Below are 13862 nucleotides of genomic sequence, written 5' to 3'. Positions count from 1 at the left end.
GGCCAGAAGAGAAAGCTGGCACAAGTTTTTATCGAGTATTAACTCGTTTAGGGATGAGGCCAAAGCCTGGAACAGAGTTAATAGGATTAAAGGGCGGCAAACACATTCACTCCCCCTGGTGAACACACAGGGCGATACACTGCAAGACCAGGCAGACTCACTTGGGGAATATTTTGAGAGCGTGTCAAGTCCAACAAATTATACACCGTCCTTTCTCAAATACAAAGAAACAGAAGAACGTTATTAAGAAGAAAAGGTCGAGAGAATGAGCCTTACAACCGTCCTTTTTGTATTGCTGAATTAAGAGCTGCCTTGAGCGTATGCAACAGCTCCGCACCAGGATCTGATAGAATCATGTATGAAATGCTCAAAAACTTACATAATGACACGCAGGTTACACTACTCACACTTTTCAACACCATTTGGGATGCAGGGTACCTTCCAACCGCATGGAAGGAAGCCATTGTGGTCCCTGTTTTGAAACAAGGCAAGGACCCTTCCTCAGTGGCAAGATACCGCCCGATAGCCCTCACAAGTTGCATCTGTAAGGTGTTTGAAAAAATGATTAATCGGCGACTCATCCATTTCCTTGAACTGAGCAAAATCCTTGATCCCTATCAGTGCGGCTTCCGAGAAGGGTGCTCCACAACTGACCATCTTGTACGTGTAGAAGCAAATATCCGGGACGCATTTGTACACAAACAATTCTTCTTATCCATATTCCTCGATATGGAGAAGGCGTACGATACGACGTGGCGTTACGGAATCCTAAGAGACTTGTTAGAAATGGGTATCCATGGAAATATGCTTAACCTAATAGAAAGCTATCTGTCCAGTCGTACCTTCCGGGTAAAAGTAGGAAATGTACTTTCGCGTCCTTTTACGCAAGAAACTGGTGTACCGCAAGGAGGCGTGCTCAGCTGCACACTCTTCATCGTGAAGATGAACACGCTTCGCGCTTCATTACCACCGGCAATCTTTTATTCTGTCTACGTGGACGACATACAAATAGCTTTCAAATCCTGTAACCTCGCAGTGTGCGAGAGACAGGTACAGCACGGCCTGAACAAAGTCTCAATGTGGGCAGACAAGAATGGATTTAAGATCAATCCTAACAAAAGCTCTTGTGTTCTTTTTACAAGAAAGAGAGGCCTGGTTCCGGATCCTTCCTTAGAACTGTGTGGACAACGAATACCTATCAGCAAACAGCACAAATTCTTAGGTATCATACTTGACTACAGACTCACTTTCATTCCACACATTAAATATCTGAAAGAAAAATGTCTAAAAACAATGAACCTAATGAAACTCCTATCCCAGACTACATGGGGTAGTGATAGGAAGTGCTTAATGAACCTATACAAGAGCCTAATTCGGTCTCGATTGGATTATGGTGCTGTAGTATATAACTCTGCCGCCCCGAGCGCACTAAAGATCCTAGATCCTGTCCACCATCTAGGAATCCGATTGGCCACTGGCGCTTTCAGAACGAGTCCCATACAAAGTCTATATGTAGAATCAAATGAATGGTCTCTCCACCTACAGAGATCATACATTAGCTTTACATATTTCCTTAAAGTACGCTCTAATCCTGAACATCCATGTTTTGATACCGTTACTGATATGACGTGCGCTACACTTTTCAGCAATCGTCCCTCCATAAGACAGCCTTTCTCGCTGCGTGTGAAGGAGCTTAGCGATGAAATGCATGTCCCACTCGTCGAGCATCGCTTAATGCACCTAACCAAGCTCTTACCTCCTTGGGAGTGGCAGGTGATACAATGTGACATATCCTTTATGAAAGTTACAAAGCACGCTCCTGAGGCCGAAATCCGAATGCATTTCCTAGAACTCCAGCACAAGCACTCCTGCGCAGAGTTCTACACAGACGCTTCGAAATCAATTGCCGGGGTATCCTATGCAGCCGTCGGCCCATCGTTTTCGGAATCCGATGTACTGCATCCGGAAACAAGTATTTTTACGGCCGAGGCCTACGCATTACTCTCTGCTGTAAAGCACATAAGAAAATCGAAATTTCCAAAAGCGGCGATCTATACAGACTCTCTCAGCGTCGTGAAGGCCTTAATGTCACTCAGCAAACATAAAAATCCCGTATTTAATGAATTATATTCGGTCTTGTGCAAAGCGTACTCATCTAACCAGAATATCATAATATGCTGGGTCCCTGGCCATAGGGGAATTGAAGGTAACGTTCTGGCGGACGAGATGGCCACGTCAATCACATTGCAAGCGGTTAACCCTACCGCTGCGGTGCCTGTCACAGATCTGAGGCCTTTCCTGCGAAGGAGGCTGCGAGATCACTGGCAACGCATCTGGGACGCGGAAACAGATAATAAGCTCCACCTGATAAAACCACAGTTAGGATTCTGGCCCTCTACTACAAAATCACGCCGAACAGATCTCCTATTCTGTCGTCTCAGAATAGGACACACGTTTGGCACACATAATTTTCTACTAACCGGAAGTGAGCCTCCAGCCTGTGGTAGATGCGGGGAGAGGCTGACCGTACTCCACGTCCTCCTGGAGTGTCGGGAAGCCGAATCTGAGAGAAAGAGACATTTTCCCTTAGCATATCGGCAGCACATTCCCCTTCACCCATTAATGTTACTCGGCCCAGAACAGCTATTTGACACCAATGCACTTTTAAGTTATCTGAAAGATGTTGTATTGCATGTTGTTAGCCCCACATGTTCGTAGCGCCTCCTCTCTTCAGAGGATGGCGCTGTGATAGTTCTTTCGTATAGCACGTGCCTCTAGGCCCTTGTGTTTCAAGGGCTCCGGCGAGGCAACAGTGCTCCAGCTATTTTAACCATCTCATATACTTTCAATTCTATGTCATTCTTTTACGATGGATTTAATTGTTCATAGTATTCGTCATTAGTCATCGCCATAATTTTATATCACGTAGATTTTATGCACTTTAAAGCAACTATTTTTAGGCCACTTTACAGCCAAGTCACATCTTCATAATACATCGCCAACATCACCACTTGTCATGGCGCTCTTTGGCCACACCTGGCCCTTGCGCCATTAAACACCACATATCATCATCATCAAGTCCGGCGGCTTACATCTGGACGCCGACGGCTTGTCTCGTCATCCCGTCGATCTTTCTGACAACAACGAACGGGCTGCCGACACTTGCCCTCTGGCCATTTCTGACTTTCGCGATATTGTGACTGAGCAGCAAAAGAATGATCTCTTCGGTCGATCCGGTCGCTTGAATTATGGTCAATCAGATCACTCAACTAGAATGTTTGTGCTCCATGATGACATGCCTTATCGATGGAACATGAGCTCTGATGGACCAGATTTACTGCTAGTTGTCCCTCGTCGTCTGCGTTCTGCGGTTTTTGCTCAGATCCACGACGCACCCACTGCTGGACACCTTGGCAGCTCCGGCACTTACGACAGAGTTCGACGTCATTCCTTCTGAGCGGGCCTTTGCCCCTTTGTGCGAAGTTACGTAGCGGCTTGTGACTTCTGCCAGTGTCGAAATAGGCCATCTGCACAACCTGCAGGCCACCTTCATCCAATCGATGTTTCCACGGAGCCTTTGTTGCGTGTCGGCACGATCCTTCTTGGCCTCTACCCCACATAAATAAAGGTAGACGAGTTAATAGCGGTTGCCACATACTATGCGACGAGTTCTGCCATTGCGCAGGCGCTACCGGGTACTGCGACGATTAAGTCAACAAAATTACGAAATCATCCCCTGTTGAAAACACGCCGTCCTCGACCCAGCTACAAACTGACGTCTTCGACGTGCCCCATTTGAAACCGTACGGTTCATCTAGTTCGCTATCATTCTAAGAAGCGCCACGACGGCGCTCCAACCCCTGGGGGTTATGCTACGGTGAATTTGGACAGAACTATACACACAAGAGGGAGAGGAAGAAGTGGTAGACTGTCCCCTGGAGCTGTGATATTTGTACCAGCGTGCGTGACTACCACTAACTTTTCCCCGTGTAAATAGTTGTGCATGTAAATGTGAACGTAAATGTAAATACATTTGTGCATTGGGCTTCCTCTTCGTACAAGCATACTGAATACCAGTAGCTATCACGATTATTGAGTTTAGAGGGCAATTATTTATTCCCATACGAAAGTGCTTCTTTTAGCACACACCTCAGACATTTTCGCAAATGGATATGCCCAGATTGTTGTTTAGAACTGAAGGTATTCTATGCTTTAAACAAACAAACGAAACATTCCTTTTAGCTGCGGTTCCGAATGTGTACTATCATAGTTTACGCCCCTCATAATGCTTCTACGTAACGCTGGCCTAAGTAACGAACTCGTTAGACGTGTAGGGAACCCGTAAATTATTGGTCTCAAACAAAGAAGTCACGATGCAGGACAGGGGGCTGGCTTCTACCCATTTCGAACCGCGACAATTGGAAAATTTTACATGTAAGAATATTGCAAGATTTGCTTCATGAAGTTCTTGCATCACACGTGCAATTGTCATGGTCGTTTTATGATTATAAACGGCAAGTTTTCAGCAATATTTTACCAATATTAGATTCATCCTCAATTATCCTTACACTTGATATGATTTACCTACAGGTATATTGCTCTACGAGTCAGCGCATGCGAAAGAAGTAGTACGTGTGCACACATGCATATGAAGAGCACTGAACACCAGCTTGGGAGGCTGCGCAAAATGCCGTTCGGAAATAGAAACATAAAACACCTGTACGCAAAAACAGCGCGATCAGCCACAATGCCTATTATGTAGAATTTTTCTTACGCGAGCGATACCTAAGTAAACTTTCGTAGAATCTATGCTAAAAATTTTCCGCACGCAAACCTCATGTCCACCGCTATTTTCTTTTTACGCGCTCAGCTCACGGGTTGAAAACCCCAAATAACCTTAACAATTTTTTCTCCAAATGCTGCTTGTGTGCTTGCTTGGCTGCAGATTATCACCACTAAGGTTCGCTCCATAAAACCAAGACAGATGAGTTAGACAAGGCACGTAGTTAAAAAATCAATTCTGGAGTTTTGCCTGCCCTACCTATCATATGATTATGAGGCACGGCATAATCGGGGGCTCCTGAATAATTTGGATCACCTAGGGGATTTTAACATGCAGCTAAATCTAAGTAGACGGGTGCTTTTTGGCATTTAGTTCCCATCGAAATGCGGCTGCTGTGGCCGGGATTTGATCCCGCGACCGCTTCGTAGCCGCGCAACACCATAACCACGGCGATTTCCAGCAGGTCATGACGAAAATAACTTCTTTCTCTAAATAATGAAAAAGAAAATCCTTGTATTTTTATAAAAACATAACATAATGACAAAATACTTATATTTGGGTAATATTAGTTGTGCTGCCTGATGGACATTTCTCATGCCTTCTTGGTTAGCTTCCGTGTCATTCGCTGTTTATCGGTGTGGTTCAGCTATGTGCAACCAGAAAACACCAATGGGCACGTAAGGTGTTCGACCACGTCGGTGTTAACGACTTGCGAACCAGATGAGTGAAGCCTGTTCAATCGCTGCACAGAAAGCTTGTCTTATAGCGAAGCTGTTTATAGCTAGACTGCCATGAAATTTTCATGTGCGCGAGCAAACATTCAGCGCTCTCCCTTTGTCATCGTTCCAAGCCCATACGTGCCTAGTTTCCTTCCACTCTCCGGTGGTGGCCGCTATGTTTTGCGTGTCTGCTTTGCGCCTGGTTCCTGGGGGGAGCCGCGCTGCAATAACTCAGAGGCTACTGCTCTTTCTTGTAACGTTATTTTTTCTCTTCTATTCGCCTCCTCAAGGACTTGTATTTTCGCTTTTTCTTCTTCGGCCACGGTAAATCACACGCCCACTGCAAAAGGCGGGGACAAGAAATTTGGTTGAGTTTTGTTGGGGAAGTTAAGCGAAAATTATGTTCCAAACACTCAAAGTTCGAAGCGCTGAGGGATGCATGGCAGTGTGAGATATGGGTAGCCGAATAAACAATGACACCATTAAAAAGGAATTTAGTGAAGGAGAAAAACTGAGAGCTGAAGGCACAGCAACTTCTGTAACATAAGACATGGAGATAAACTCGCAGCGAGTGTCACTACCGCCTGGTACCATTGTGCTGTCGCTATGGATGCAGGCTGTGATTTCTGGCGTCCTGAGTGACAGCTTACAGGTAACCTTCCAAAAAGCTGATAAGGCGCTATACTTGAGCATCACAAAGTAAGGGGTGATGACAATGACACAAGATAAGCGTTACTTTTAAAGAAGATGATGCATGTTTTTTAAAGTCCGTGACTAGTCCTGCCGTGCATATAGGTTCGACAATAAATTTTACTAAGGGCGGCTTGTAGACATCTCCATTCACCTCGCGCACAGTGCGGCAAAATAATTTCGTGACAGTGTGTTTTCAGCCATATCTGCAAGGTTTTTCACTCATCTGAAAGCGTGTTGAGGAGATGTGGGGTCCTCTTCCAACCGGCCGCAAGTAGTTCTATTTGTCCACTTCTATTTCACATGCGGTTAACATTTCTATACTTCTAAAAACTACAGAATACCCTCCTGATCTTTCCTCGTTCTCACTATTTTTGTCTTCGTATGGCCACCGATAGCGTGTTGTTTGTATCTATAAGACACAAGTGAGATCCGTGGCTGTAAACTCTATAGTATTTTTATTAGATTCCGAATCACGTTCTGGAAACTGCACTTCCGTTTATTTCCGTTTCACAAGCACCAAACAAGTACTTCACACAGCTATAGTATCCCTGATCATTTGGTGCAAGCACTTTCTTTTAAATAGCCCATTGGGTGTTGTCGTCGTGATGACTTACCTCCATGTTTTGTCAACGTGTCAATTTTCGCGATAGTACAAAACGAAACCTTATGTTGTTCTTTAAAATACACAGTTCTACTATGTGTTGAGGAAGTGCTCCATAGCTGCTATGCACTACATTTGTTGCAGGAGCGTCGATCCTCGAATCTTGCGTGTAATATTAGGATATTGCTATGCCTTTACAGTTTCAACCATTTAACGCACCCATTCGAAGTCATTCCTTTAAATTGATGATACTAGCGATTTCACATAGTTGCTCTGGCTTGTAACGTTTATCATATATGATGGTGTGGTAGTTCTACATAGAGCCCTCTGCGCTGGTTTCTTTAGTCTCCTGGGAATGTGGCGTATTTATACCACCATGGATCACACATCTGCGGATATTATTTTGGAACAACTCTGCTAGTTTTTGAAACGTTGCAGTGAATTAGTTCGAGGAACAGTGGACACGTCGTCTGCCGCTTGTGTGAGTGAAATAGCCTCCATTCATCAAAAAATGCTGCACATGGCTCTTTACAATTCAAGCTTCTGTATGGTGTCCCCGTGTATTACTTGATCTGTTTGATCCCGTAGTATATCAGTTGTTCATGGCTCATAACTTGTTATGTCTTGCTAATCATGCATTTGGTGGAATGTACAGTAAGCTAAAAGGTATTTTTGCGCTTGGTTATGGAGGGGGGGCACTAAAATACGTTGCGGAATGTTCCAACAAATCTGGGAAATGTCTTGGTACTCGCGATAATGCGCTCTTTATGAAAGAGTGAATACACATATGCAAATACATAATTTGCTTTGCAAGGAAGCAAAAAAATATAATTGTTATCATGATTGCTTTATTTCTGTATTTTACTAATTCCTGACAAATCCAACCACCCTGCTCAGTCGAACATGAAATCACAGTTGTTCGCAGCGCGAAAGCCAAGAATACTCGCGCAGTTGTCAAAAACACAATTTTCAGAATAAGTGAGTAAACCGGGCGAACTTTCCAATTGCTTTCAACGTGAAAAAAAGGACATTCGTAGGCAAGATTTATTTTGGATATGCGTTCTCCAGATGTCATAGAGATGTTGCCATATTATGCTTATAAATGCTTTGCAAATCTGAGAGCCATCGCTATTTCTTGATTGACTTCACACTGACTGTTGCCTGATCTTCTGAAGAGATTCCATAAGAAGTCACGGCAGATGCCTGGAAAAGAAAATAACGCACCTGTGTTTTAAGCAGTAAGATCAAAAATACCACCGTGAGTCACCGGTATGCCATGAAGACGCCGATCAATTTTGTTTACATATTAAGTATTGCAAGCAGTACCAGCCTATAAGTGAATGTCACAAATGTTATGTGCTGGGTTTCTGGCGCTTTATGAATTTCTTCTTTTAGTACCGACCACGTTATTCTGGAAACGTATTTATTAAACAGCATTCTTTTACCCTTTTGACAGTCTTCACAAGGAATTGACGAGGCTTGCGTACTCTTGACTCCATAGATGCAGACAATGCTTTTGCGACATTCTACTATGAAGGTGCGGCGAAATTCATCCCCATCGCAGCTAGTTTATTAAAATGTCATGCTTATGCAAAGCATTACGCAATTCGTGTCGATTAAAATCATAGTATGCAGCAAATTTTGAGTTAAAATATGTCCAAGTTGTCCGAACCTTCTATATTCAAATATAAATTTCCTGGCGTGATCACTACGTGAGTGACTGATATACTACAAATCTTTCTTCGTGGTTCAGTTTCTTGAAGCTTCAATATTTTAAAACACTCTCAGATAAAGAAATTTATAGTTCACCTACAAAATAACACATGGTTCTATAAATCGTTTCTTGTGGAAGTACTTCAAGGAATAGTTTTCCCTAGCAGGGGCGCTATAACGTAAACCTAGGGCGCTATAACGTAAAACTATTCCAAACTTTTCTATTCCAATTCTGCAATCAGCCCTTTGCGATTAGTGAAGAAGTTCTGGACCACCCCTACTTCGCTTGTCAGTCAACCAACGTCACAAACACCACGACAGCTCCCCAACTGATATGACGCGTATACACTGGTTTTGCATGATTGGACCAAGCACAAGAAAAATAGTTATTCCTGATTCGACGCCTTTTCGCCATTAGTCCTCTGCTAGTGTAAAAAGTTTAAGGCGGGCCCATTTCACGTGCCAATCATGCGAGGTCACAAAACCGCCAGAACTAATTGCGTCAAAGTGACGTGTACACGTTAAAGATTCATTAATCGTCATCATCGTCATCAGCCTGGTTGCGCCCACTGCAGGGCAAAGACCTCTCCCATACTTCTCTAACTACCTCGGTCATGTACTAATTCGGGCCATGTTGTCACTGCAAACTTCTTAATCTCATCCGCCCACCTAACTTTCTGCCGCACCCTTCTACGCTTCCCTTCCCTTGAAATTCAGTCCTCAAACCTTAAAGACCATCGGTTATCTTCTCTCCTCATTACATGTCCTGCCCATGCCCATTTCTTTTTCTTGATTTCAACTAAGATGTCATTAACTAGCGTTTGTTCTCTCACCCAATCTGCTCTTTTCTTATCCCTTAATGTTACATTCATCATTCTTCTTTTCATAGCTGGTTGCATCGTCCTCAATTTAAGTAGCACCCTTTTCGTAAGCCTCCAGGTTTCTGCCCCGTACGTGAGTACTGGTAAGACACAGCTGTTATACACTATTATCTTGAGGGATAATGACAACCTGCTGTTCACGATCTCAGAATGCCTGCCAGGCGCTCCCCAGCCTATTCTTATTATTTGGATTATTTCAGTCTCATGATCCGGCTCCGCGGTCGCAACCTGTGCTAAGTAGATATATTTCCTTACCACTTCCAGTGCCTCGCTATCTATCATAAACTGCTGTTCTTTTCCGAGACTGTTAAACATTAGTTTAGTTTTCTGCAGATTAATTTTAGACCCATCCTTCTGCTTTGCCTCTCCACGTCAGTGAGCCGGCATTGCAGTTGGTCCCCTGAGTTACTAAGCAAGGCGATATCATCAGCGAATCGCAAGTTACTAAGGTATTCTCCGTTAACTTTTAGCCCAAATTCTTCCCAGTCCAGGTCTCTGAATACCTCCTGTAAACACGCTGTGAATAGCATTGGAGAGATCGTATCTCCCTGCCTGACACCTTTCTTTATTGGGATTTTGTTGCTTTCTTTATGAAGGACTACGGTCGCTGTAGAGCCGCTAGGGATATCATTCAGTATTTTTAGATACGGCTCGTCTACACCCTGATTCCGTAATGCCTCCATGACTGCCGACGTTTCGACTGAATCAAACGCCTTCTCGTATTCAATGAAACCTATATATAAGGGCTGGTTATATTCCGTACATTTCTCTATCACCTGATTGATAGCGTGAATATGGTCTATTGTTGAGTAGCCTTTACGGAATCCTGCCTGGTCCTTTGGTTGACAGATGTCTAAGGTGTTCCTGATTCTATTGGCGATTACCTTAGTAAATACTTTGTAAGCAACGGACAGTAGGCTGATCAGTCTATAATTTTTCAAGTCTTCGGCGTACCCTTTCTTATGGATTAGGATTATGTTAGCGTTCTTCCATGATTCCGGTACGCTCGAAGTCATGAGGCATTGCGTATGCAGGGTGGCCAGTCTTTCTCCTAATTTACATTATTCATTAATTCATTCATTAATAGGCCGAACAGAACTGAACTTTTTCTGAATAGTTGCAGGCTGTCCAGTTTCGAAAGGAATAAAAGATGGCTGCCGCCGATAGCTCAGGCACTGGCTACTCGCACCAGACGGAGAGCATGGGTTTATTTGCGTATAATAAAACTTTATGCCTGGCCGTGTAATGTTTTCGAGCATTTGGACACGCTTAAGACATCGCTCTGCCAACTCTTCTTTGCTGACGATCCGTTTTAGCGGCATTCTTAACCTTTCGTTGCACGCCGCCGCGATTTTGGACCAGACACCGGAAGTTAAGTGAAAGCGGACTAATGGCAGACGCCGGCACTCCCCTCTTCATTGGGTTATCTATATTCAGCACGCTGGCTAGGCCTCATCAAAACCCTACCTACTTGAGCGTGCTCCTCGCCACCTGACAGCTAATCACGAACGAAAAGCCGCTCAATGTAGGCAATGGTATTTATTTTGAAAGCAAAAAAAAGTTATCTCTTATAAACTAGGAGAGTGTCTGATTGCGCTGTTCAGACAATCCTGCGGGTCACCGCCCGATGCTTGCGTCGGTGGTTACGCAAATTTTACGTCAGGAGATTCGAATAAAAACATATCCGAATAGTTGTAAGTTATGGGGCCCTAGTTATCATTTCCGAGTACAGTAGTTGGCACGAATTATTAGAAGATACAGTTGAAAGAAAACATAAGTGCATGTCATTTACAACTACACATCACGAATTTTTACTCTATGCTCGCGGCTGCTGATGGAAAGGGGGAAATGAAATGGATGATACCATTTTTGTCTCATCTAAATGCGAAGTTCTATGTATGCTCAAGAAACTCATATAAATCGTCATTGGTCTTACCTTAGGATTCTGGCTGGCAGGATGGGAGGTGGTATTCTCGGCCGGCGCTGGAGCAGACTTAGGCAAACCTGCTGATTTAAATTACGCGAGGGAAACAAATGTATTGATTCTGTTGTGCGGCAAGCATGCTAGTAACCTGTATTTTTACAGGTTGTACTAGTAAACACGCGTAATTCGGAAGCATGTAATTGCTCTGAAGGATTGTAGCATGTCATTTGCGACTAGAATAGACTCATTCTTTAACAGCATCGTGCGGACTTCGACTGGCCTGGTGGTCAGTGCCTCCTAACGGCGCGAATTGATGACGTCAGAAAGAGTCATAGAAATCACCAAGATATTGCTTATCTCGATGCTGTGCGCCTTAAAAGGCGCTGACTGGTCAGCCAGTCGACGTTCGCACGGGACTGTTAATGAACAAACCCACTGCTCATTCCTTTCGCGGTAGCTACTATTTCAATAGCGTCTATGCTGGATAGAAACGTTGTCTACAAAGAAAAGTACGAAGGAGACAACACTTAACTTTTAAATATATTGCCGAATCAAAGTTTATTTAGGCTTGTGTTTCTTAAAAGAGAAAGGGAGATACCACACAAAAGGTAACATTTACCAGAAAAGGCACCCATTAGACGCCATCTTTAGCACCAGAATTCACGTATCTTCATGAACAGTACACCGAAGCGTTTAGATACCACAGGTGATCTCAAAGTGTCATCGTACGGCCATATTCCGCGGCGTTTAATGATCAAAGGTAAGGTGTTAGTGTAACAGGACTCGGTGAATGGTATCGAGTATTCACGATGCATTCTCACGATGCCTACGCATTCGTATGCACAACAGCCGTGCGGTGCTCTCTCTTGTCAAAATACCCCACCCCGGGAAAGCGGGGCGCTTCATGATTTCGAAAGGGTACATTGGTCTTCTCTGAGTTTCCGTTTTCAGGTTTCGGCTTCGATGTGTCCCGGCTGGTTTAGCAGATGCTACAAAACAGTTATGCAGTGTTGCCTCCACCTAATATTGTCCTGATACCCATGTGCCCTTTGAATGGAATGTGAGATCACCCTCCTTACCAAAATATAAACACAGAGTGTTTAGCGCGGAATTTAAAGGTGTACATAGGAAAGCAATATGTCTGAAATCTCACTCACCCGTTGCTTGTCCGTTCGCTAGAAGCCCTGCGCCAGTAGATGCCCCAGACTGCGATGGAGCTGATTGCTGACCCCGACGTGAATCGGAAGTCAATGCCTGGCCAGACGATTGAGAGATACTTTCCGTCGAACTTGGCAATGGCTTTTGTGCGGATCCTGTGCAAAAGACGTTTGTTTCTTATAGGTAAATTTAACTGAAGAGGATAGGTTGATGAACTTGCTGAAGGTAAGTAAAGTTGTCGTTTTCTATTTTAAACATATCCGTAGCGCATTGTAGCTTTATTGTATCCCGGAGAAAGCGCAGTCTAGCAACGGTATTACTGCTGAGAAAAACTTTGTTTGGGACCGTCCGTTGTAGTGTCTCGCCCTATAACGCGTGCAACCACTACTGCATCCTAGACTGCAAAAAAAAAACATTCGCAGGCATATATATACATACATATGTATATATATATATATATATATATATATATATATATATATATATATATACTAGTGCACAAATAATATTATACCGTAACATTTTTCGTACAGTACATAATTATCAGTTTCATGTGAACTTGGACTTTTGAAAGCCGCATATAAAGCTTCTATTATTTTTCGGATGTCTCATTGGCGCAAGAGAATAGACCCAAACAACGTTACAGTTCAAATTACTATTATTTATTGGCTGTAGTGATTATGCAATCGGATTAAACACACAATCCCGTCATTTCTGCTGTTTGTACCACCCGTTTGTCACCTTGTGTATCTTCCCGATATCTTAAGTGGCTTGCCGACGTACACGTGGTTCACTTTATCAATGACGACGGTGAGTACTGACAAAAAGGAGCAGGCTAAATGCCACCATTTACATTATGGGAGAGTGAAATGCATTGGCGTTGAACTCCACTATGCAATTGCACCCATTGCCGTTTTGATATTGATTCACTTGGCACTCGGAAACTCAAGTCCATCACCAATGTCATGCCCCCTTCTTAAGCACCCTGTACACTCGCGAACATATCATGTATTCTTATGGTGACCGTGTAATGTTACCAATAGTGTTACGTAGAACGCGTGCTCAAATATACAGAGAACTGGTCACGTCAATATTGGTTTATACTTGGACGCTTATGGTCACCGTGTTTTCCTTTCAGTCTCTTGTGAGTCATTTTCCCCAGTGACTGGCATACCCGTTAAATTAGGTAAATGAGCATATATCGGTCATTTCCAAGAGCGCAATCATTACATAAACAGGATCACTGCCAGAACTGATCGCCTACACTTCGCACCAAATCACCATCTTTATTAAGAGTCAACTGAGTATTCAGCACTGCGCCTAGATTTCCTGCTACAATGTTCTACGTCGATAATATGAATGAATTCATAGTACGACCATGCATCGTCGC

The 13862-nt window shown here is 43.6% G+C and overlaps 1 protein-coding gene across 9 annotated transcripts in view; it reads right to left on the bottom strand.

Annotated features, from left to right (window-relative positions):
- Positions 1 to 7822: 7822 nt before the first annotated feature.
- LOC126543115 (uncharacterized) overlaps positions 7823 to 13862 on the bottom strand; it is a 72465-nt gene continuing 66425 nt past the window's right edge. For 8 of the 9 annotated variants that reach the window (XM_072284831.1, XM_072284834.1, XM_072284830.1 and 5 more), the window contains 3 exons: positions 12472 to 12627; positions 11327 to 11397; positions 7823 to 7999 (listed from right to left, as the gene is read on the bottom strand). In XM_072284831.1, coding sequence (XP_072140932.1) covers positions 7925 to 7999; positions 11327 to 11397; positions 12472 to 12627 — 302 coding nt within the window. In that variant the 3' untranslated portion in view covers positions 7823 to 7924. The remainder of the gene's footprint in view (positions 8000 to 11326; positions 11398 to 12471; positions 12628 to 13862) is intronic. The other variant, XM_072284829.1, reaches the window with a different exon arrangement.

The sequence above is a fragment of the Dermacentor andersoni genome, chromosome 10 (assembly GCF_023375885.2).
Source record: "Dermacentor andersoni chromosome 10, qqDerAnde1_hic_scaffold, whole genome shotgun sequence".
Taxonomy (NCBI): domain Eukaryota; kingdom Metazoa; phylum Arthropoda; class Arachnida; order Ixodida; family Ixodidae; genus Dermacentor; species Dermacentor andersoni.
This window is presented reverse-complemented; position numbering and strand designations above follow the sequence as displayed.